This window comes from Amblyraja radiata, chromosome 8 (assembly GCF_010909765.2).
Source record: "Amblyraja radiata isolate CabotCenter1 chromosome 8, sAmbRad1.1.pri, whole genome shotgun sequence".
NCBI classification, from domain to species: Eukaryota; Metazoa; Chordata; class Chondrichthyes; order Rajiformes; family Rajidae; genus Amblyraja; species Amblyraja radiata.
The window spans coordinates 51,623,766-51,648,551 of record NC_045963.1 but is presented as its reverse complement, the minus strand read 5'-3'; the positions used below and the strand labels follow the sequence as shown (position 1 = coordinate 51,648,551).

The 24,786-nt window shown below is 45.3% G+C and overlaps 1 protein-coding gene across 2 annotated transcripts in view; it reads left to right on the top strand.

Annotated features, from left to right (window-relative positions):
* The window catches only part of kif26b (kinesin family member 26B), a 261,482-nt gene extending 237,097 nt beyond the window's left edge, over positions 1-24,385 (top strand). For both annotated transcript variants that reach the window (XM_033025886.1, XM_033025887.1), the window contains 3 exons: positions 20,564-20,760; positions 22,206-22,362; positions 23,839-24,385. In XM_033025886.1, coding sequence (XP_032881777.1) covers positions 20,564-20,760; positions 22,206-22,362; positions 23,839-23,987 — 503 coding nt within the window. In that variant the 3' untranslated portion in view covers positions 23,988-24,385. The remainder of the gene's footprint in view (positions 1-20,563; positions 20,761-22,205; positions 22,363-23,838) is intronic.
* The last annotated feature ends 401 nt before the right edge of the window (positions 24,386-24,786 follow it).

The following is a 24,786-nucleotide window of genomic DNA, read 5'->3' as shown; positions in this document are numbered from 1 at the left end:
TCAGGGGGTATGGAGAGAAGGCAGGTATGGGATACTGAGTTGGATGATCAGCCATGATCATATTGAATGGCGGTGCAGGCTCGAAGGGCCGAATGGCCTACTCCTGCACCTATTTTCTATGTATCTATCTAAATGGAATTTGTTCCGGAGATCTGTAGGATGTAAGGCCCTGGAGTGGTTCGAGAGATTAGGGCGGATTGAGCGCTTGTGGAGAGGGATGATCAAATTGTTGCCCATTCTCAACTATCAAGATATCCCCCAGGAACTGTAGTTAGTAGTTATATCGACCATCTACCATCCATTTACACACAAATCTACATTAATCCCTATATTTTATTCTGTCCACATTCTCATCTATTTCCCATAGACCTACACACAGGGGGGAATTTACAGTGATCAGTGAACCTACCAATCCGCAGGTCTTTGGGATGTGTGCGCACCCAGATTCACAGGGAGAACATGCAAACTCCACACAGACAGTAGCCGAGGTCAGAAGATAGACCCAAAAAGCTGGATTAACTCAGCGGGACAGGCAGCATCTCTGGAGAGAAGGAATGGGTGACGTTTTGGGTCGAGACCCTTCTTCAGACTGGTTAGGGATAAGGGAAACAAGAGATACAGATGGTGATGTGGAGAGATAAAGGGAAACAAGAGATATAGATGGTGATGTGGAGAGATAAAGAACAATGAATGAAAGATATGCAAACAATTAACGATGATAAAGGAAACGGGCCATTGTTAGCTGTTTGTAGGGTGAAAATGAGAAGCTAGTACGAATTGGGTGGGGGAGGGATAGAGAGAAAAGGAATGCCGGGGCTACCTGAAGTGAGAGAAATCAATATTCATACCACTGGGCTGCAAGCTGCCCAAGTGAAATATGAGATGCTGTTCCTCCAATTTGCGTTTAGCCACACTCTGACAATGGAGGAGACCGTGGACGGAAAGCTCTGTGTAGGAATGGGAAGGAGAATTAAAGTGTCCAGCAACCGGGAGATCAGGTAGGTTCAGGCGGGCTGAGCGAAGGTGTTCTGCGAAACGATCGCCCAGTCTGCGTTTGGTCTCGCCGATGTATAAGAGTCCACCACTTGAACAATGGATACAGTAGATGAGGTTGGAGGAAGTGCAAATGAACCTCTGCCTAACCTGAAAGGACTGTCGGGGTCCCTGGACAGCGTCGAGGGAGGAGGTATAGAGACGGACAGCTTGCAGCCCAGTGGTATGAATATTGATTTCTCCCACTTCAGATAGCTCCCGCATTCCTTCTCTCTCTATCCCTCCCCCACCCAATTCGCACTAGCTTCTCATTTTCACCCTACAAACAGCTAACAATGGCCTGTTTCCTTTATCACCGTTACCTTTTCGCATATCTTTCATTCATTGTTCTTCATCTCTCCGCATCACCATCTATATCTCTCTTTTCCCTTATCCCTAACCAGTTTGAAGAAGGGTCTTGACCTGAAACATCACCCATTCCTTCTCTCCAGAGATGCTGCCTGTCCCGTTGAGTTACTTTAGCTTTTTGTGTCTATCTACAGTTTAAGCCAGCATCTGCAGTTCCATCTTACACAGTAGCCGAGGTCAGGATTGAACCTGTGTCTCTGGCGCTGTGAGGCAGCAGCTCTACTAACTGCACCACGGTGCTGCCCAATGTATCTTCCTCTGATATTCCTCTGAATACAAACACCAAACACCTAGTAGCATATTTGGTTAAACTCTACGTGTTTCTGAATTTGAGCCAAACATTGAAGGTATTTTTTTTTTCATCTTTTCCACTTTTCCATCAGGAAAGTCAATCTGTGAGCAGTGAGCCAGGGTTTAGCTACATTGCTGAAGTATGTGCGGCAGCTGATATTAGACTGAGTTACTCAGACAGCCCGTAAAACGTAATTGCTATTTTAATGGCAGCACTGTTGGATTCCAAACTGGGGACTCCGTTTGCATTCCCATGGCTAAGTTTAGCACGTCTTGTAAAGCAATAAGTGAACTAAGGCACAGATGTGGTAACATATTCGAGAACTCATTTGCAATATATTAGGTCTTTGGAAGACATGTTATAGCACTATAATATTCACAAGCATTGTATGTTCTCCAACTTGTAAGACTTTCCACCTCCACTCTGCCACCTCAACTAACCAGTATTGTCTGCGAATTCCACACTGACATTTTACCTCAACTCATGTGGTTGCCCCTCTACAACCCTGTCCCCGACGCCCACCTTTGTAACCAGAATCCGCCTGTAGTGCATCGTCCCAATACCCAGGTGATCATTTCAAAATCCTCAATTGTACCTGGTCCTGATCGCCCATTCCCAATGAGCACCTGTCTACTAAGAGTCCAAACATCAGGTACCAGCTTTATACCGCTCCAGGGCCTCAATACAGGGTGTGGGTGTTTCTGGACCACCAGCCAGAGTTAGAGTGTAGAACTCTTCAGGAACAAACCCTCAGCCCACAATCCCCTTGCCGAACATGAAGAAAAATTAAACTATTCTCCGCTGCCTGCACTTGATCCATATCCTTACATTCACTATATATATCCATGTACCTATCTCAAAGTCTATTAAATGCCACTCTCATATCTGCCTCCAGCATCACCCCGGGCAGCATCTACCAGGCACCTAACTAACTAAAAAAACTTGCTCCACACATTCCCTTAAACTTTGCCCATCTCACTGTAAAGTTATGTTCTTTAGTCGTTGACATTTCCACCTTTGGGGGAAACAAGTTCTGACTGTCTACCCTATCTATGCCTCTCCTAACGATATTTTTTTTATCAGGTCTCCTCTCACTCTCTATTGCTCCACAGAAAGAATACAATCCAGGTTTGTCCAATCCCTACTTATAGCTAATACCCTCTAACCCAGGCAGCCTTCTGGTAAACTTCCTTGCCTGTGCCTGCTCCACCATTCATCAAGATTGTCCCTGATCTTCACCCGCTTTTTCCTGCATATCCCTAGAATCCCTTGACATCCTGAAACCTATGGATCTCAGATTTGAATAAATTCAACGACTAAGTCTCCACTGTCCTCCAGGAGAGAGAATTCTGAGTATTCCCCACCCTCTGCACGACAGAGTCCTTTTTCATCACAGTCGTAAGGGGTTCACCCCTTACTCCGTGACGATAATGCCTGTACCTAGACCCCTCAGCCAGGGAAACATCCTCCCTGCGTCCAGCCTGGTGAATCTCCTCTGCACTCCCTCAAGGGCAAGTATGTTATTGTCTTTAGGTAAGGAGATAGAGTGGCTCAGCGGCACAGCAGGTAGAGCTGCAACCTCACAGACCAGTGACTCGGGTTTGATCCTCATCTCGGGTACTGTCTGGGCAAAATTTGCCCGTTCTGCGTGAGTTACTTCCAGATGCTCTGGTTTCCGCTTGAGTCCAAAATGATGGTGGTCAGCATAGAGTCGGTGGGCTGAATGGCCTGTTTCTGTGCTCAATTAATGTGGTTTCTATTTACAATCTTGTCCGATTATACATGAGTCTCAAGGGGTTAGAAACCTGGCCCCACCATGACCAATCCCTACTTATTGCAGTCAAATGCCTGTTGTTGGCGAGATCTGGTATCATCATCACACTGATGAGCATATCCCTCCCTGCAGAAAGCACATCGCTGCAAGGAAGGCAAAACCTTCAGAGAGGAAGAAATCAAAAGTGCCATAAAAAATCCTTTATTCCAGCTAGGGGATAAATATTCAAATATGTAAGAAGGACCTGCAGATGCTGGTTTAAACCGAAGGTAGACACAACAAAAAGCTGGAGTAACTCAGCGGGACAGGCAGCATCTCTGGAGAGAAGGAATCGGTGACGTTTCGGGTCAAGACCCTTCTTCAGACTAAAATATAAAAATATGTCAGGTTTCCTCTTTAAAAGAGGATTGCCAGGTCTTGGGATATGAGCTCGACAGGTGAATGCCCCTCTGTGTGTGAGACTCTGTGCTGAACTGAAAATGAAACCGGTGTTAATGCATCATCTGGCAGTCCTTGTTCGGCACTTTGCAGCGTGGCTACTTGAAATGTGGGCACTGTCATAATAGAGGAAACAAAGTGGCATTATGCACAGCAGGATCCCACAAAGCAGTTTTGCAATGGTGAGTCATTCGATTTTTAGTAATGTGTACAACACAAAATGTTGCAGTAACTCAGCAGGTCAGGCAGCATCACTGGAGGACTCTGTGTTCACGGCTTTGTGCGCTGCACAAGATCCCAGTATCTACAGCTCCTTGCATCTCAAATTTTAGTAATGTTAAAATAAAACAAAAAAAATGCTAAAAAAACATTCTGCAGGTTAGGCTGAATCTGTCGAAAGAGAAATAGTTAACATAATGTTATACGGATGTTAACAGTATGACATTTAACTATTATATACAACTAATATTGCACTGGGTGGATTGGTATTAGAATCTGGTACTTTATTGTATTATCTGCCACTTTATAGTATTATTGGTTATTATATATTTATTGGTTGTGCTATTGGATTTATATGCCTGTAAATTTGCAGTAAAGAAGGCTGATTGTTCCGCTCCCCAAATTTGAAATTAAATGCTCTTGACCTATCTCAGGTCTGGGACCCTTCAAAAAACGTTTTTTTAATTCTACTTTATTCATAACATACACAGTAAATACAATCAGGATATATATCAAGACCCAACTGGATTTGCACCCATTTTTCCCTTTCCCCTTCCACCTATATTCTTTCCTCTGACTTCACATTTCACACCTCTTTTGTTCTCATCTCACACTTTTTGTCTTTCCATCTCTGGCCTTTGTCCACCTATCCGCCAAACAACTACCCCACCTCACCTATATCCACCCATCACTTGCCAAGCTTTGCCCAGCCCCACCTCTTTTCTAGCTCCTCCCTTGCCCCTCTCCCCCACCCCCACAACAATCTGAAAAAGGGTTCTGACTGAAACGTCACCTCTCCACATTCTCTATAGATTCTACCTGACCCGCTGAGTTACTCTAGTAAATTCTGTTTCTTTTTTTTTGATAAACTAGCGTCTGCAGTTCCTTATATCTCCCTCTGTGCTCATTGTGCTATTAATTCAGTACGTTCCCTTACGGTGCTTCATAAGACTGGTAATGTAGGGTGTGGGAAAAATATAACCCAGAATCCAGAGGATCGCTTTCACTGAGCTTGACTTAAAATTTGATTCCATCACGCATAACGTGGTGATGAATAACTTCCCAGCAAGCTTGTAGGGCGGACAAGGAACACTATTGGATCCATTTACAGCAGCACCAGAGTGCTACCCAGGATTTGGGACTAGCTAGGATTAGGGAGCAAAGTCTGGAAGTATGGCCTGGGGTAATATTGATGGAGAAGACAGATAGAAAGGTTAATGGGATTCCCAACAAGCTCATTAATGTCTTCTGAACAAGAGTACCCAAGAGATGGTGTTAATGAGAAGCTTAGTCCCTCTAAACAACAACCAACACATTAATGGACCATTCGAGGATAGGGAATTAATGTGAACGCCTTATGTTAAACACAGGCTGCTCAAGGAAATACATCTCATTTTCTATTGTAGAGGGTGGGACAATTTCATTGAGCCGACCATACAGTCAGGTTCTGAGTAATCACATTTATCACGCCTGGATTTAAAATGCACTCCAACAGATTTCAATTCCAGTGAGCTCATGGCACTAGGAAATTCTGTTGACCTGTAAAGAGCAGCATAATAGGCTTTTGTTAGGAATTGAAATCTCTGCACGTTATGTGTGATGGAATCAGACATTGTCAGGCACGGCGAGAGTGATCCTCAGGAATGCCTTCTTGCCGATTAGCCTGCTGGAATCCTGTCAGCCGCCAGTCCTGTCCACTTTAGTGACAGGAGTGACTGTGGAAGGGAAGCTCCCACCCCTGGTTCCTGTTAGCTCACCTCTTCGCATCTTCCGCAACACCCCCACACCGTCCAAAATAGCCCTGCTCCTCCGATCCCCGCTCCCCGCTCCCCGCTCCCGCAAGTCCTCTCGAACTTAATTGCTCCACTGTCAATGAGCGTTTTGTGTCCATACCCAAGCACTCAGACTCCCAATATAAACCTCTCTGGCTCTCTCATCCCTTATAACCTGCTCTTAGACCAAGCTTTTGGTCAGCTGCATGGACCGTGTCAATGTTCCTTTCCTGTAAAGAGCTCCACATTTCAATAGCACCTTTCACAACTTTACAGGGCATTCTTCACTCACGGATGCCAACACTGAACCTTGCATAACTCTAAACTCCACTGAAACATTTAAACTGGGAGGGAGGGGGGAGGGAGGGGGGGGCGCTGGTGCAGCTTGTAGAGCTGCTGCCTCACAATACTAGATACAGTCCAGGTACAGTCTTGATCATGGGTGTTACCCCTGCAGAGTTATCCCTGTGACCAAGTGGTCTTTTTTTTAAATAAATAAGATTCAAGCAGAAAACCACCCATTAAATTTCAAAATGTCATTACAGCAAAAACATAACTACAGGCGCCCCCTGACTTATGTTAAAAGTGACATACGTAAATGAGGGAGGCTGAGTGGCCAACATCTTCCACAAGGTACAGCAGCGAGTGCTTCTTCACCAGCTGCCGCACCATAAAATCTGGTTTACATAAAGGATTATGGGGAAAAAATGTTGTCAAGGACATAGAAACATAGGTGCAGGAGTAGGCCATTTGGCCCTACGAGCCAGCACCGCCATTCAATATGATCATGGCTGATCATCTAAAATCAGTACCCCGTTCCTGCTTTCCCCCCCATATCCCTTGATTCCTTTAGCCCTAAGAGCTAAATCTAACTCTCTTGAAAACATCCAGTGAATTGGCCTCCACTGTCTTCTGTGGCAGAGAATTCCACAGATTGAACTAGGGTTGTGCAGGCTGGTTCAAGAAGCTGATAATTTTAGGAATGTAGGTGCTCCTGATTCTGGTGGTGTGAGACTTCAGACTTCTGTGCATCCTGCCCGATGGTAGCAGTGAGAAAGTGCCTCACTATTGGAAATCCTTGATAATAGATATCACTTTCTTGAGACAGGGCCTGTAGATGGAGGGGATGACTGTGCCCTTGATGGACCAGACTGAGTCCACCACTCTCTGAAGCCTCTTGCGTTCCTGTGCATAAGAATTGCCATACCAGGCCATGATGCCAGCACTCTCTGACTGTATGAAAGGTCGGGGAGTTCAGTGCTATGAGGCCTTTGGCGGATCAACCGTGAACATATTGAATGGCAGAGCAGGCCTGAGGAGCTGAGTGGCCTACTCTGATCATATTGTCTTGCCTTCTGAGTGGGGAAGTAGCTGAGTTGTGCCTGTCTTGTCCATTCCAAGTCACAAGTCTGTGTGGCAGCAGCCTCTCATTGGCAATTGGCCTCAACATCCTCAGCTATGACAGTGATGATAAAAGCTGGCAGTGGTCCAGTGAACCTGGGGAGGTGCCAGCATTAGGCTGAGTTCTGCTGCCGCCGGTAGTTGAGGTATGTAAAACCAGAGCAGGCACTCTGAACCTGTGGCAGCTCCACACCTGGTCACACCTGCAGGGCACGGACTGCCAGCTGTTCTCATTGGACCAGGTAGTTCGACCTAGCTCAGCGTCACCCTCTGTGGCTCTGTGTCTATTCTCTCCTCGATGGAGTGGGAACAGTGAGGCAGTCAGTAGGCCTTGGTTCAAGCCTGTTCTCCCCGTGACCTCCTGGTGGTTTTTACGGGTGTTCCAGTTGCCTCCAACGCAGCAACAATGTGGAGGTTGTTTGGCAAACTGTCCACTATGTTGTCCCTGGTGTACATGCGAATGGTAGATCTTGAAGAATAAAATGGTTTAGAGTAGGATTAGTGTAAATGAGTAGTTGATGGTCAGCGCAGGTCAGTGTGCCAAAGGGCCTGTTTCTGTGCAGCATCTCACTACGATGCTCCTGTGACAAGAACCCTGAATAAATAAATGTGGTGGGATGAAAGATATGCAGGCCTATGGGGATGTGGCAAGGGATGGGACTGATTGTATGGAGCCTTCAAAGGCCCAGTGGGGTGAATATCCTGCTGCCTTTTACTATGGTGTGTAGACAATTGAAAAGCAAATAAATGTTTATTATTTCCTTCTTCATCTTCTCCTGTTGAGGTACTTAAGTGTTTACAAGTGACATTCCTGACAGCTACCCTGCTGATCTTAAGACAGTTCAGGTCCTTAAGCGAGGATAATTTATAGAGTTGGAGAGACATCCCACTTCTAGCCTGAGGCTGCTGTAAACAAGAGCCTTGGGATCTGTAAAACCTGCGAGCGAGCGCTGGAATCAGAATATCTGAAGAAATCTCTACTTGCAGAAGATGACATATATTTTTGTAATTTTCGACCCCAGAGAGCTGTAAAGGCAGAGTCATGGCAAATATTCAAGGCGGAGAATGATAGTTTTAAACTACAGGGTCAGCAAAGTGTTTGAGGAGAGAGTAGGAAAGTCGTTCTGAGGCCAAGGTTGGATCAGCCATGATCTTATTGAATGGTGGAGCAGGATTGAGGTGCTCCAGACATTTTTATGACTTCCATCGGGATAATTTCCGTCGCATCTTTTAAAACATCCCAAAGCACTTCAAAGTCAGTGAAATATTTCATGACGTGTAGTAACGGCAGTAAGGCAGGAAGTATGGTAGCATTGTGTGCAGTACAAAGCTCTTACTATGATAATGACCAGGCATTCTTCTTTGAGTCAATGTCACTGGGTGTTGGCGTGGAGTGATGAGAGTGGAGTCCTGTGTGGGATAAGCCAGCAGTCCCACAGTGACGCAGTGTAAATCACCCACCATACTGTGCCACAGCTCCACTGTCCTTGGGTTCCACACCACCAGTGTTCATCTTACCCTGTCCCTCCTGAGTCGCTGCATCTCACTTTTAGTTTAGTTTCATTTAGACATACAGCGCGGAAAAGGGCCCTTTGGCCCACCGAGTCCGCACCCATCAGCGATCCCCGCACATTAACACCATCCTACACACATTAGGGACAGTGTACACTTACACCAAGCCAGTTAACCTACAAACCTGTACGTCTTTGGAGTGTCAAGTCAAGTTTATTAGTCACATACACATACGAGATGTGCAGTGAAATGAAAAGTGGCAATGCTCGCGGACTTTGTGCACAAAACAAACAAACAAACTACAAACAGAATGGAACAAAATCACATATTCTTTTACATATTACATATTGTGGGAGGAAGGAAAAAGGGGAAAAAAACAGCAATTTAAAAAAAAAACAGTAGAATGGTACAGTAAAGTTGGTTCCTGGTGAGGTAGGAGTTTACAGTCCTAATGGCCTCTGGTAAGAAACTCCTTCTTAACCTCTCCGTTCTCACAGCATGGCAACGGAGGAGTTTGCCTGACCGTAGCAGCTGGAACAGTGCGTTGCAGGGGTGGAAGGAGTCTCCCATGATCTTATTGGCTCTGGAGTTGCACCTTCTGATGTATAGTTCCTGCAGAGAGGCGAGTGAAGTTCCCATAGTGCGTTCGACCGAACGCACTACTCTCTGCAGAGCCTTCTTGTCCTGGGCAGAAATCGAAAACCTCGGAGAAAACCCACGCGGTCACAGGGAGAACGTACAAGCTCCGTACAGACAGCACCCGTAGTCGGGATCGAACCCGGGTCTCAGGCACTACAAGCGCTATAAGGCAGCAACTATACTGCTGGGCCACCATGCCGCCCACTTGGGGCTTAATCCCACAAGGCACAGCTGCCATTAGTGAGTCAGCCCATCATGAATCAGTGGGGAAACTGACAGTAGGAAATATTACTTTCCTGCATTAGATTACCCCACCCCACCCCCCCCCCACTCCGGCTCCAATACTCCCAACCCTTGCACAGCAGGATCGTTGGATCCAGGGACAGAGTTATGACCTTCATCGTGACTGACACCGGTCGCGAGATTAGTAGGAGCTCAGGAGACTGTTGGGGGAAACATTCGTTTTAAGATATTGGAGATGCTCACTACTGCTGAGGCAGAATCTGCTTTTGGGAGAATGTTGTATCAACACTGGATGTCACAGGATTGGTAAAGGTTCACAGAAGAGACAGCACAGTGGGAGTAGAGTAAGTCAAGTCGAGTTTATTGTCGTATGCACAAATATGGTGCTTGCAGCATAATCACAAGCACAGAGACTCAGACCAACACTCGAAACACAAGTTATAAATAGAAATATATAAATTATCCTTAGATTACACATAAAATCTCTAAAATCAAGAAAACTGCAAAACATGTAGAAAAAAACCCAAGAGCATGGTCGCTGAAGAGGTAATCTGTACTGAGCAATTGTCAAGGTAGGATTAGGGTTGTGCAGGTCGGTTCAAGAACCTGAAATTCCCTGATATTTTTTAGGAAAGTAGCTGTTCCTGAACCTGGTGCAGTGGGACTTTTGGTTAGTATACCACCTGCCCAATGGTAGCATTGAGAAGAAAGAATTGGGATGGTGGGGATCCTTGATGATAGATGTTGCCTTCTTGAGGCAGCACCTTATCTGAATGCTTTCAATGGAGTGGAGGGCTGTACTCGTGGCAGATGGGATTGTGTCCACCACACTCTGCAGCCTCTTACGTTCCTGTACATTGGAACTGCCATACCAGGCCATGATGCAACCAGTTAAAATACTTTCTACAGTAGGCCAATAGAGGTTTGTTAAAAAAAATGATGGCATGCGAATTCCTTTAAACTTTTAAGGAAATAAGAGACCTTGGCATGCCTTCTTCAAGATTACATCTATGTGCTGGCACCAGGATTGGTCATCCAAGATGTTAAGGGACAGGGATTTGAAGCTGCTAACTCTCTTCACCACCAATCCACCAATGAAAACTTATGTGTGGTTTCAACAATAACTTCTGTAGTCACAGCACCTTTAACAAGGCAAAGACCAAGGAACTTCACAGGAGAGTTTGTGAACTAAATCTGATACCAAGCCACCTATTATCACCGATGTTCAAAAAATCAGCCAAAGAGGGAGTTTTAAAAAGGATCTTTTAAGGAAGAATGAGACGCCTGGCAGAGTATTGTGAGCTTTGGCCTTCGATAGCTGAAGCCAAGGCCGTCAGCGGCAGAGCGATGTAATTTGGGGATTACCATGAGGCTGGATGTAAAGGAGCAGCGAGGCTAATTCACAACTAAGACGTTTGGAGCAATAATATTGAAACTGAACAGCACCACCGGAGTAGACCAAGTGCCTGCCCCCTTCTGTGGTAAATGTTGGGACAGGTGTCACTGACCCTGGTGGTGTTGGTCAGTGTGACACTGGGCTGCAGTTAGCCCTGGGCTTTCCTAGATTTTGAGTTGACCGTAATGGATGATCTTGGAGTCAGTTTCACTAGCGCTTTGTCAGTGAGGCATTTCAGCGGTTTGCTTCATGGTAAGAACACCACATGAAGACAAAGTAAATTTAAGAGTGTTGTGATCGTATTTTTGGACAGATGGAATTAAAGCTCAGACATAAAACATGCAAGTTATCGGCTAATTAGCTCTATTGCTGATCCTCTCAATCAGCACTCTCAGATCGTATTTAAGGTAGAATTGATTTCAGTGCTTTGTGCCCTTAGGCACAGTGGTGCAGTTAATAGAACTGCTGCCTCACAACCTCAGCAACCCGGGTTCGATCTTGACCTCCGGCGCTGTTTGTATGGAGTTTGTACATTCTCCTATGACTGTATGGGTTGCCTCTGGGTGTCTGGTTTTCTCCCACATTAGGAAGATATGCAGGTTGGTGGGTTAATTGGGCTCTGTAAATTGTCCCTGCTATGGAATGAGTGGTAGGGAATGTGGGGCGATTAAAATGAGATGAGGCTAAGTGGGTGCTTCATGGTCACAGTGTATTGAAGAGCCCTGTTTCCATGCTTTGTGACTCTAACAAGTCATTTGCATCTCCGCCTCAATGTGAATAACACCTTATTCCACAGTCAGCCTTTGTTTCTTCACAAATTGAACATTTTAACCTGCCTGACTGCAGATCGCAACCACTTTTGGATCAGGACCAATCCCAGACCTTTCTTCTCCTTCCCATAGCCCAGGACTTGAATACTGCAACTTTACATCAAACACAGAACATATTCCGTGTACCTCAGTGGATAGCATGTCTGTCTTTGCGTTAGAAAATCAGGCTCAACTTTAGAGATCGGAGTGCTTCACCCATGCAGTTATTCAAGGCCTATACTGGGAGAGTGCAGTGCTGTCCAAGGTGGTCAGAATGGTTATTAAATCCAGGCAATACACAAAGTGCTGGAGGAACTCAATGGGTCAGGCAGCACCTGTGGAGGGAATGGCCCTTTTATGCTTCGGGTCGGGGCTCTTCTTCTGATAGCCTGACCCACTGAGTTCCTCCCACATTTGGTGTTTTGCTCAAGGTTCCAGCATCTGCAGTTTCTTGTGTCCCAATTAAATCCGAGCATCCTCTCGAGTACTTCAAACTAGTGAAGGAAGGGGAGGGCTCCACAGAGTTCTGGCCAATATTGCACCCTTCACCAGATGATGCGGTCACCCCACATTGCTATTGATGTGATCTTGCTATGCGCATCTCTCCTTGCTGCTTTTCCAACATCATAGTAGTAACCAAACCTAACAGTACTACACCAGCTGTGAATAAAAGACCTGCATTTCTGTAGCTCCTCTTACAAAGTGTGATTAACCTTTTGTAAGAGGAGTGATTCGCAGCCAGCAAAGTACTTTTCTAATGCAGTCAGCTCCCACAAAGAGCAACGTGAGAAGGAGCAGTTAGTTGGGCTGTGAGTGAGGAATAAGTAATACCTTGGTGCTCAACCTTGAAATTGTGCAGTGAGACCTCTTGCATCCATTTGAGAGAGCAGATGATTAACATCTTGTCCGAGAAAACAACGCTTCCGATAATATAGCACATCTTTGGCATTGTAATGCCCTTCTGTACAGTCATAGACTCCTACAGCATGGAGACGTGGACTTTGGCCCAACCTGTCTATGCTGTCCAAGATGCCCCCTTTTAACTAATCCCATTTGCCTGTGATCACCCATATCCCTTTGAACCATTCCTGCCTATGTATCTGTCCAAATGATGTTTAAATCTTGTTGTACCTGCCTCAACTGTTTCCTCTGACAGCTTGTTTCATATACCCACTACTGTCTGTGTGTAAAAGTTTCCCCTCAAGTTCCTATTAAAGCTTTCCCCTTAAGCCTGTACCCTCCATTTCTTGATACCCCTCCCCCTGGAAAAAGGGGTACGTATTCCCCTCAAGATGTTATACATCTCCATAGAATCCTGTGCTCAAGGAAGTCCAAGGTTAATGTCCTAACCAGCTCAGCCTCACCCAGTTGCACCGACCCTCAAATCCTGGCAAAATCTTCTCTGCACTCTGCCCAGCGCGTATATGAATGCAAGTCTTCCATCCTGATGTACCCTGTTTAGCGACACCTCAGAGTTGGGATGCCACATTGCACCTTTATAAAACATTGGTTAGGCTACACTTTGCCGCTGCTGGAGGAAGGCACTACCACAACATTGAAGAGGCATCTAGACAGGCTTGAATGGCGTAGAGATGAAAGGTTACACACCTAATGCAGGCAAATGGGATTGGTACAGGTAGGCACAGCAGTGGGTGTGTAAGTGCTGGGGACAGGACCTGTTGCTGTGCTGTGCGATTTTGTGGCTCATTTTGACCAAGTGTTGAATTTTGAACCTGTGTGCATATTTCCCCTGCCAGTTCTGGACTCAGTTCTTCAAAGCTTCCTCTTACAAAGGGGTAGAGTTCTTTATTCATTAATTTGTTCCCTCACAAATTGAGAGTGCTTCAGATCCAAGCCGACCAGCGTGGCACAGATGCTCCTGAGCAGACGGACTGCACTGAAGTTGTGGTGACGAGGTGATGCTGAGGTAACACTGCCTCTTATCTCCCGACAGCAGGCGGGTCTAAACAGCTTTAAAGAGACCGCAGCAATACCTGATTTTATTATGTATTCATACTTCATTGAACTCTGGCCTTCAGAAAAGTTAGGGGCCGAGGGGAGTGGTGGGGCCTGGGGTTGTGCTGAGATTAACCAGTTGAAATTCTCCACTTCACAACCATCCGAAATGATCCTTCTTCCCCACTTATGTTCTATCCTATTTTTTCTTTATTTCTTCATTCCGTTTGTTGGCTGACAATTTAGCCTGATTCTCCCTGTGATCTTTTGCTTTCCCCATGAACCTTTTAGAAAATTAGGTTGATAACTTCTCGATTAGAACGGGTGTCAAGGGTTATGGGGAGAAGGCAGGAAAATAGGATTAGGTGGCAGAGATCAGCTATGATTGAATGGTGGAGTAGACTCAATGGGCCAAATGGCCTAATTCTACTCCAAAACCTATAAACTTGTGACATATGTCCTCTTGCATCCATTTACTCCAGACCCTGTCTGACGTATGTGGAGAATGTAAGATATTTGGCACCATGATTTACAAGAGGAACGCCGGAGTTCTTCATGGTCAACATTCTTCCATAAAGCACATTAAACCCATTCAGAATAGCAGACCCTTCAGCCCATTGTGCCTCTGCTAACTATCACATCTCATTTTCCAGCATAGCCCATAGTCACTTTTGCCATGGTATTTCATAAGTTTATCTAAATACTATTTAAGTTTTGTTAGAGCACCTGAGAGTGGTGGCACAGTGGCCCAGCGGTAGAATTGCTGCCTTACAGCGCCAGAGACCAGGGTTCAATCCTGGCTATGGGTGCTGTCTGTACGGAGTTTGTACATCCTCCCTATGAACTGTGTGGGTTTTCTCCGGTTGCTTCGGTTTCCTCCTACACTCCAAAGACGTACTGGTTTATAGGTTAACAGGCTCTTCAGTTAAATCGTCCCTAGTGCGTGTAGAATAGTGTTAATGTGCGAGGATAGCTGTTTGAAGGTGGACTGAAGGGCCTGTTTCCACGCTGTACCTCTAAACCAAACCTGTCTGCGCCAACACCTCAGGGAGTATTTGCTGTTATCACATTTGGAGTCCTAGAAACTTGTTATGTACAAATATACTGACCTCATCTGCTGCACTGCATGTCAAAAGTATTTCATTGGTTGTGATATGCTTTAGGGTACCTTAACATAGAAAATAGGTGCAGGAGTAGGCCATTTGGCCCTTCGAGCCTGCACCGCCATTCAATATGATCATGGCTGATCGTCCAACTCAGTATCCTGTACCTGCCTTCTCTCCGTACCCCCTGATCCCTTTAGCCACAAGGGCAACATCTAAGTCCCTCTTAAATATAGCCAATGAACTGGCCTCAACTACCTTCTGTGGCAGAGAATTCCAGAGATTCACCACTCTCTGTGTGAAAAATGTTTTTCTCATCTCGGTCCTAAAAGATTTCCTCCTTATCCTTAAACCGTGACCCCTTGTTCTGGACTTCCCCAACATCGGGAACAATCTTCCTACATCTAGCCTGTCCAACCCCTTAAAAATTTTGTAAGTTTCTATAAGATCCCCCCTCAACCTTCTAAATTCTAGCGAGTACACGCCGAGTCTATCCAGTCTTTCTTCATATGAAAGTCCTGACATCCCAGGAATCAGTCTGGTGAACCATCTCTGTGCTCCATCTACGAGCAGCAGAAAGTGCTATGTAGATGGAAGTCTTCTACTGGAATCTGTTGTAATGTTATAAAGAGCACCATTTTAACCAGGCTTAATGGACCATGTAGACTCACTGTAGACTCACCACAGACTGTCTGCAGAGAACGGGCAATGCAACCCTCAAATCGACATCCTACACCACTGTTGTTCATCTGAGATGATGATTGAGATTAAGACCAAAAGTATTGGACCAACTTCTTGGACCCTTCAGGTGTCAGAGGTTATGGGGAGAAGGCAGCAGAATGGGGTCAGGAGGGAGAGGTAGATCAGCCATGATTGAATGGCAGAGTAGACTTGATGGGCTAATTGGCCTAATTCTACTCCTATTCCTTATGACTTTCTGAACTCATGTAGCCTGATGCACCACGCAACAGGAACATTTAAAATGTGTGAGTGAGAGCAAGTGTAGGTCATTCAGCCCTTGGGCTTGCTTTTGCCATGATTGTAGTTCAGCCTCATCAGCTTCCCCGCCCCATCCCTACATCCACTGCAGCTCTTATAAAGCAAAGATCTGATGGGTACAAATGCTACAAATAAATGCTACAAATTGCCAGAGGTAGTGGAATAGATATAGTCAAAAAAAATAATGATGTTTGGACAGCTAATTAGATAGAAAGGGCATAGGGAATACATGCCCATTGCACACAAATGTGATTAGCATAGGTAGGCATGGATGAAGTGGGCTGTTAGGCCCGTAATATGCTGTACAATTGTAAGATTCGATCTATTGCTCATCCTTAAATATTCTCTGTGATTGAACAGTCATCTGGGATCAAGAACTCCATAGATTCGCAGTCCCATGATTGACCACAAATAGCCCAAACCCTTTTCCTTGACTATTTTCTTGCCCTATGATTTCCACAGCATCCTAACTAATCTATCAATCTCAGCCTCCAAGTCAATCTTTGACTGAGCTCCTGGGTTAGAGAACACCGAAGATTCACCATGCTGTGTATTGATCATGGTTAAAGTGGAATAGATTCCACTGGTGTAGTTTCCTGGCTGACAGATGGGCATCTATATATAACTAGCCTGTCTCCTCCAATGCACACATTGCATTTAGATGTGTTTCCAATTGCTCAGCTGAAGGTTAATGAGCCACCTTTAAACTGGAAACCTGTTTTTATTATGTATATTGTCCAAGTTTCCAAACATTAGTCAAGCCAAGCTCTCAAAGTTTCATAAACTCTTACAGCTTTTGCATACTAGGAGAGAGATTATTTTGTAATTAACCACATTTGCATAGTAAATGTGGTCTGATTAACATAATTAATTAATTTATTATCCCTAATGGCATAACAATTATTCTATTCCAGTTTCATAAAGGTAAGGCTTGCAATTTTTCAATGTTCCAACGGAGTCTTGCCACTAATTAACTCGATTTACATATGCAGATGTGGGTGCATTTGTATGACCTATTAATATGTTTTTTTTCTAATCAAATGATGATTTATAGCCTTTGGATTCTGCAGGCTTAATCCTGAAGTTATTGCTGAGGTAATGGCAAGGACATTGAAAATAAGGCTGGGGTAATCAGACCACTCTTCAGATATCTTACAACACGAAGAGAAACTTAATTTATACGATGCAAAAATACATCCCTTGGCACTCCACGAGAGTGTTATCAGGCAAAGAAATCGATGCTGAGCCACATTAGGGCATGTTAGAGCAGGAAGGAACTGCAGATGGTGATTTAAACCGAAGATAGACACAAAATGCTATCAGCGGGTCAGGCAGCATCTCTGGCGGAAAAGGAATAGGTGTTATTTTGGGTCAATACCCTATTTCAGATTGAGAGTCAGGGAGAGGGAAACTAGAGAGAGTAAACTACGTACCTCTAATTTCACTCTCCCCTGACTAAGTCTGAAGAAAGGTCTCGACCCGAAACATCACCTATTCCTTTTGTCCAGAGATGCTGCTTGACCCGCTGAGTTACTCCAAACATTTTGCATCTATCTTGGCCAAAGAGATTTACTTCAGGTACTGCCTAAAGGAAAAGTGATGGGGAAGCTTGTGGGGGGATCTCCAGAGTTGCACCCCTTAGAATCCTTATTCTATCCATGGAAAAACAATGGCAAGGTTAGCACTTTTCCTTTGGCCTTCCCCAACAGAAAGGCAGAGGGGGATCTCCTGTTATTGCTGGTACTTTAGAGGGCCTCCCTAATGGATGTCTTATGAGAGGCTATTAATGGAGCAGTTAGCAAGCTGGAGCCTTCACTTCTCAAGGCCGATTTGCTGATCTGTGAACCAGCAGCATGTACCGACTCGCCCAGATGGCACTAACATCACAACCAGCTGCAGCAAGCCCACTGCTGCACTTTCACCCATTTCCAAGTGCTCTTTCTCTCTTGCTCTCGACAGGCCATGGCTCAGGTTAACCAGAATAATGAAAACAAAGTCAAATGATTTGACCCATATTCCATAAATCTGGGCTGGTCCTTTCTTGGATAGAGAGAGATCTATTTGAAGCATTTTATATTTTTGAAAGGATTTGTTCGTAGAAACTATCCCTGCTGGTGAGGTGATGGGGAATAAGCAGGCATTGGCTGAGCAGTGTATTAGAGTTGAGCCACACTGGAGCACAGACATTGCTGGGACTCCATCCAAGTATCAAGCGACACCTGGTATCAAGAGACATCGGTAGGATCGTCAATGGAAATGGAGCAGGAAAAATGGCACTAAGTTACAGTTTCGTCATCAAGGCCTAAGGGTCTTCATGTCTGGAGGGGTGGTCATCACTCTGTCTTGGCTCAGAAGGTATTGTGCATGATGGTACTACACCCAGGTTTTCCTTCACTAGATTCTGAGGGGCATAGATATTGTAGGGGGTGAAAATCTTTACCCCAGGGTGGAAACCTCAAATATTTGAAGGCATAGGTTTAAGGTACGAGGAGGAAATTTCAAAGAAGATGTGTGGGGCAGGTTTACTCACACAGAGAGTGGCGGTCGCCACTCTGTGGTTGCACTGCCAGGGATGGTGATGGAAGCAGATATGAAGGAAGTTTTTACAAGGTTTTTAGATAGGCACATGGATAGGGAGATAATGGAGGGATATGGATCATGTGCCCACAGAAGGGATGAGTCTAATTTGACGTCATGTTCGGCTCAGACATAGTGGGCCAAAGGGCCTGTTCTTGTTCCTGCACTGGAGCCTGTCTCTGCGCTGTACTGTTCTTTGTTCACTGAATTAATTGGAAAAAAATGTGTGTGTTGAGGATGCGCACTAACTTTAAGACTTCAGAACACTGGGTTGACCTGGAGAGTCCAATGTTTTCTAGACATTTCATCAAATGTCTGTGATGACTTATGAGTGAGCTGCAGGTCACTGCATATCATTTGGCCTCACCTCTATCTCCTCACTCCCCCCTCTGAGCCTAGCATGTAACACCAATGGCAGGAGTGTCAGAGGTCAGGGTCTGTTAGTCAAATAGTCAGTGAATGGTTGAAGTCAAATGCCGCAAATGTTGGAAACACTCAGCAGGGCAGGGGGTGGGAAAGGGAACAGAGTTAACATTGCAGATGAAGGCGGCTTTGTCAGAGCAGTTGTTATTCCTGGATGTGCTTTGTTCAGCCAACAAGCTGGTATAATGTTTCCTGCCAGAATTCAAGAATGTTTTCTCCAGGCCTACCCTGCCCCATCTGCTAGATAACGTGAACAGCCTTTGTGCCATAAAACCAACTCCCATTATTTCTTGTTTTTTGTTTTTGCTTCTCTTGAGCTATCCCCTGGCTCCTCGAAAGGTAAGCCTGGTGAAACGATCAGCTTTGCTTCCTTGGGCTCTTTCCACAGATGCTGCCTGACCTGCTGAGCATTTCCAGCAGTTTCTGTTTTTATGTCTTACTTCGTGGAGGTTGGGGTCATTTGAATTACAACAGGCAGACCTAAAGTAACGGGTGACCCATTTATAGAACACAATCAATGATTAGCCCAGGGAGTATTAAGAGACTTCAGTATACAAGTTAAAGGGTCCCTGAAGGTGGCAGCGCATGTAGACAGTGGTGAAGACAGCAAACAAGATGCTTGTCGTATTAGCCAGATCATAGAATATAAGAGCTGGGACGTTATGGTGCAATTTTATAAAATATTGGTTAAGTCAAATCTGAAGTATTGTGTGGAGTTCAGGTAACCAAACTATAGAAGGGTGAGGTTGCACGAGAGAGGCTGCAGGAGAAATTCACCAGATGATACCTTGTACCTTCCAAAGAGTCCACCCGGGACTATACTGGAAGTTGGACAATTATATACCGGACAAGTTTTACATTTTTATCAAGCCAATTAACCTACATGGGATAGATACCTGGGATTCAGTCACGAGGGGAGACTAGATGGGCAGGGTTTATTTTTCTTGGAGCAGAGGAGGCTGAGGTTGAGACCAGACTAAGGTGTATACAATCTCGAGGGACCGAACCAGGTTGGATAGTAAGAAACCTTTCCTCATCTTCTATACTAGAGAGAGTGGGTTTAGGATAAGGGGTAAGGAGATAGGATTAGGAACATTTTCACACTGTCAGAGGTTGGGATGTGAAAGGCATTGCCCGAGAAGGTGGTCGAGGTAGAGACTCTCACAGTAGTTAAGAGTTATTTAGACCAGAGCTTGAGTTGCCAAAACCCAGTAGGCTAAGGATTGAGTACTGGTAAATGTGACTGTAGATCGGTACACAATGGCCGCATGGATACGGTGGAGCGATTGATCTGTTTGTGTGCTGAATAACTCCATGTTTATGAGGAGACATCGTGCAGCTTCACCTTGGGCTTGTGGCATCCACTTTTGGCAGCCCAGCAACATAATTATTGCTTGGTGAGGGTCAGCAAGGCAGAGGCCAGGACACAGACCCACGCTGCACCAATGGTCTCTGTAGCTTTGACACTATTGCATTAGGCTGTTTGTAGCACCTTTTGTTTTGCTTGCAAGCATGACACACAAGCTTCATACGGACAGTGCACCATGAGCAATGCAGACCACATGGTGCACATTATTCCTCACACTCCCCTCCTTTACTTTCTTTTCAGGATCACAGAGGCGACGCCTCCTCCCTGGCCTGTCGCCCGAGGTTGCACCTCCAGCCAGAAAACCAGTCACCAGCTCCAGCCTCCGCTGGGTGGATCTCCGGCCTGTGCAGAGGGGGATGGCAGAACCGTTTGAGATCAAGGTCTACGAGATTGACGACGTGGAGCGATTGCAAAGGAGGAGGGCAGCAGACAGCAAGGTTTGCAGACTTCACCACCTCTCCTCACTGTCCCTTCATCAGGCCAAATACAAACCATTGTGCACAACTTGAAAATGGCATTCAAACAGGACCTGGAAAATAGCTCAAAATGGTGGGGGGAATGGGACTGAATTACTCATGTATAGTCACTAAAGACTCAATGGGCTATACAGTCTTCATCTGTGCTGTAACCTTTCTGAATTTGTCGTTAGCTTCTAACCCATATTTTATCAGTTACTGTTTAAACCACTCCTTCCTCTTGCACTTTGAACTCCCTTAGAGTTAACTTCCTTTCTCACATGTTATTTGCCACTTTCCTTGTGGGGTTTATGCATTACGGACATGGGCTTTTATTGCCCATCTTTAGTTGGCCCCAATCTGAATGGTTTGCTCGAGCACCTCAGAGGACAGTGAACAGTCTGCCACATTGGTGCATACATAAAAAAGACGGAGCTTCTGCTCTGAGGTAGTGGAGCAGCACCACATCCATCCAATGGTTGCTCATTAGTTTAATTTCAGATTTATTTAATTAAACTCAAGACAGGATTTGGACTCATGAACATTTTACATAACATTTTACAGGTCAACTTGATTATTAAAACAAGGACAACTTCAATTCTTGATTTAAAAAAATGTATACAACAATGACCCCAATCATTCCATTCCAACCACTCATTACTCTTGACTCAACCAAAATTATTTCTGAAATATTGGTCATAAATTTGGTGCAAAAATGCTCCAAAATAAGGCTCAGAATGCACAAGAGAGCATCTAAAACTCCAGAGCTTCCAGGGCCCGCTTTAGGGCCCTGGACCCCAGCCGCAAGGGACTTTGAGCTTTGCGCTTGTGATATGCGCTGTGTGCACTTATTTCACATAAATTTTTGGTAATCCTGCCATGCCACCCCCTTTTTTGAAAAGCTTCGTACGGGCCTGGTGTATAATATTTTTGACACTGTCATAGGCCTTTCTCACATATGCGTCACAACGCACAGTAGTCTCTAAACAACACATCAGTAATTTTCCTTGCCCTCCTTTTCAGAATAATAGTGTTTTAAGCTGATAAACTCGACACTAGCACTGGCAATAAATAAACAAAAAAATAAATAAATAATACACAGCTTTCCAGCCCTTATCTCATTGGCCACGCTCGGCTGCACATCGGTGTCAATCTGGTGGACTCTCGTCGTGGGGGTGGGAGATTGGGAGGGGCCTCACAAGTGGAATAGCCTAGGACCTCTCTTCATCTAAATCCGGCCCTGGCCACAGGTGATAAAGCAATAGAGGGATTTGACTGGGATGGAAAGTAATGGCGTTGACATCCCGTGTATGCTGAGTCACACCCATGTGCCGACATAGACAGTACTTGGGTCCAGGGATCAGCTGGAAGCAAAGGCTCATGAGACATGGCAACAGAGATTTAACACCAGTCACTTTTAATTCCAGCTGCGAGGATTTATCTGTTTCAACGCAAAGCTGAAAATATTGGAGAATCGGCAGCAAAGGATTTCAGAGGTCAAAACCAAATACAATGTGTTGATGCAGGAGCTGGAGGCAACCAAACAGCGGTTGATGTTGGAGCCCAGTAAATGGGTCAGTGAATGTGAGTACCCTGCTGGTCGTAGAGAACCCTGTGAGTACCCTGCTGGTCGCTTACTCGGAGAATCATAGAATCCTACAGCACAAGGCAGTCACAGTGGCGCAGCGGTAGAGTTGCTGCCATACCGCAAATGCAGCGCTGGAGACCCGGGTTCAATACCGACTGCGTGACCTGCGTGGGTTTTCTCCAAGATCTTCGGTTTCCTCTCACTCCAATGACGTACAGGTTTGAAGGTTAATTGGCTTGATAAATGTAAAAATTGTCCCTAGTGGGTATAGGATAGTGTTAATGTGCGGGGATCGCTGGCCGGCGCGGACCGAAGGGCATGTTTCCGCGCTGTATGTCTAAAACTAAAAACTAAAAAAGCAAATCCTTCAGTCCAACTTGCCTATGCCGACCAAAATGCCTCATCTACACTAGTCCCACCTGACTGCATTTGTCCCATATCCCTCAACCTTTTCTATCCATGTACCTGTCCAAATGTCTTAAATGCTGTTATAGTAGTTGTCTCAACTACCTTCTCAGGCAGCTTGTTCCATACACCCATCACCTTCTGTGTGAAAAAGTTGCCCCTTAAGTTCCTATTACATTTTTCCCCTATGACCGTAAACCCATGTCCCCTGGCTCTTGATTCCCTTACTCTGGGTAATGACGTTGTACATTCAACCAATCTATTCCCCTCTTAATCACCTCTATAAGATCATCCCTCAGCCTCCTATATTCCACGAATAATGTTCCTAGCCTGCCCAACCTCCCCCCATAGTTCAGGCCCTTGAGTCTTGGCAATGTCCCCGTAAATTTTCTCTGCACTATTTCCAGCTTAATGACATCCTTTCTGTAGTATTCAATACCATTAAAGGCCGACCGAGGACAAGATGGGACTTAAAAGAATATATCTCCTTATTTTAGCCAAACTGTAAATAGCACGGGGCGGTACGGTGGCGCAGCGGTAGAGGTGCTGCGATACAGCGTCAGAGACCCGGTTCAATCGTGACAACGGGTGATTGTACGGAGTTTGTACGTCTCCCCGTGACTAGCCTAGGTTTTCTCCGGGATGTCCGGTTTCCTCCCGCACTCCAAAGACGTACACGTATCTAGGTTAATTGCAAATTGTCCCTAGTGTGTATCGGATGGTGTCAGCGTGCAGGATTGCTGGTTGGCGCGGGCTCGGTGGGCCGAAGGGCCTGTTTCCATGCTGTATCTCTAAACTAAACTAAAGCTGTAAAGGAGGTAGTAGAATCAGATACAATTACTACATTTAAGATTTATTTAGACAGACTCTTAAAAAGACAAGACATAGAAGGATATGGTACTAATGTAGGCAAGTGGGATTTGTGTAGATGGGCAAAAAGGTTAGCGCGGTGGGCCAAAACACCCATTTCTGCGCTGTAACCTATGACTCCAAACAGGTAATATGTCAGGTCTAAATGATTTTCTTTATCTACCTCTGAACTGTTGTCCTCATCTCTCTGTCCCCAGTTGACCTGGACCAGGGTTTTGAGGTCGATTCCTTGGAATACCTGGAGGCCCTGGAGTGTGTCACCGAGCGACTGGAACACCGGGTCAACTTCTGCAAAGCTCACCTCATGATGATCACCTGTTTTGACATCGCCTGCGGGAGGCGTTAACGGGCTGGGGGGGGGGAAGGGGTTGTGAACAGCGAGCGAGTATAAGGAAGAAAACAAAACACCCAAAGATAGCAGGAAGACGACAAACGGAAGCGCAAGGTGTGAAGCATGTACGTGAAGAGTTTTATCTTTTTCCCCAAAACGGAATGTAAAAAAGAGAGAAGGAAAAGCAGAGATGAATATGGGAGTATGAGAATGTCTTTTCTTTCGACAGATTGATAGAGCACTTTCAGGAATTTTGGTGATGTATATATGAATGGCTTGCTCCAGTTCCCTTTTCTTCACAGCGTGGGTATGGGCTGGGTGTGGGTGTGGAATGAAGGGCTGTTTCTGAGAAACTCGGAACCATATACAGAAGGACTACAAGTGCCTTGTAAACTTTATTATATTATCCAAAATCTTACATGGACTCATCTTTGTACAGTTGTGTGTTGATGATGCATATTTTGCCGTACGGTTATAGAGGCAGTATCCATTTTGTAGACCAAACTCAAACCTACACACCATTCCTGTTTTATATCCATCAGCATTCTCACTAAACCGGGGGGGGGGGGGGGGGGGGGGGGGGGGGGGGGGGGAGGGGGGGGAGGGGGAATTAACACAGCTTGGGAGGGGAGAATGCTTGTGATATCATGTTTCCTTCTGAGCCCCTGGAGGATTATTCAGTAATGGTTTGAATCACTTTTGAATGATGTTTCATGGTACTTTTTTATATAAAGATATGGCCGATTGTAAAGGGTATTGTTGTGTGGATTTGAGTTTTAAAATCCAGTAGATTTTCATTGAACAAGAAATAAAA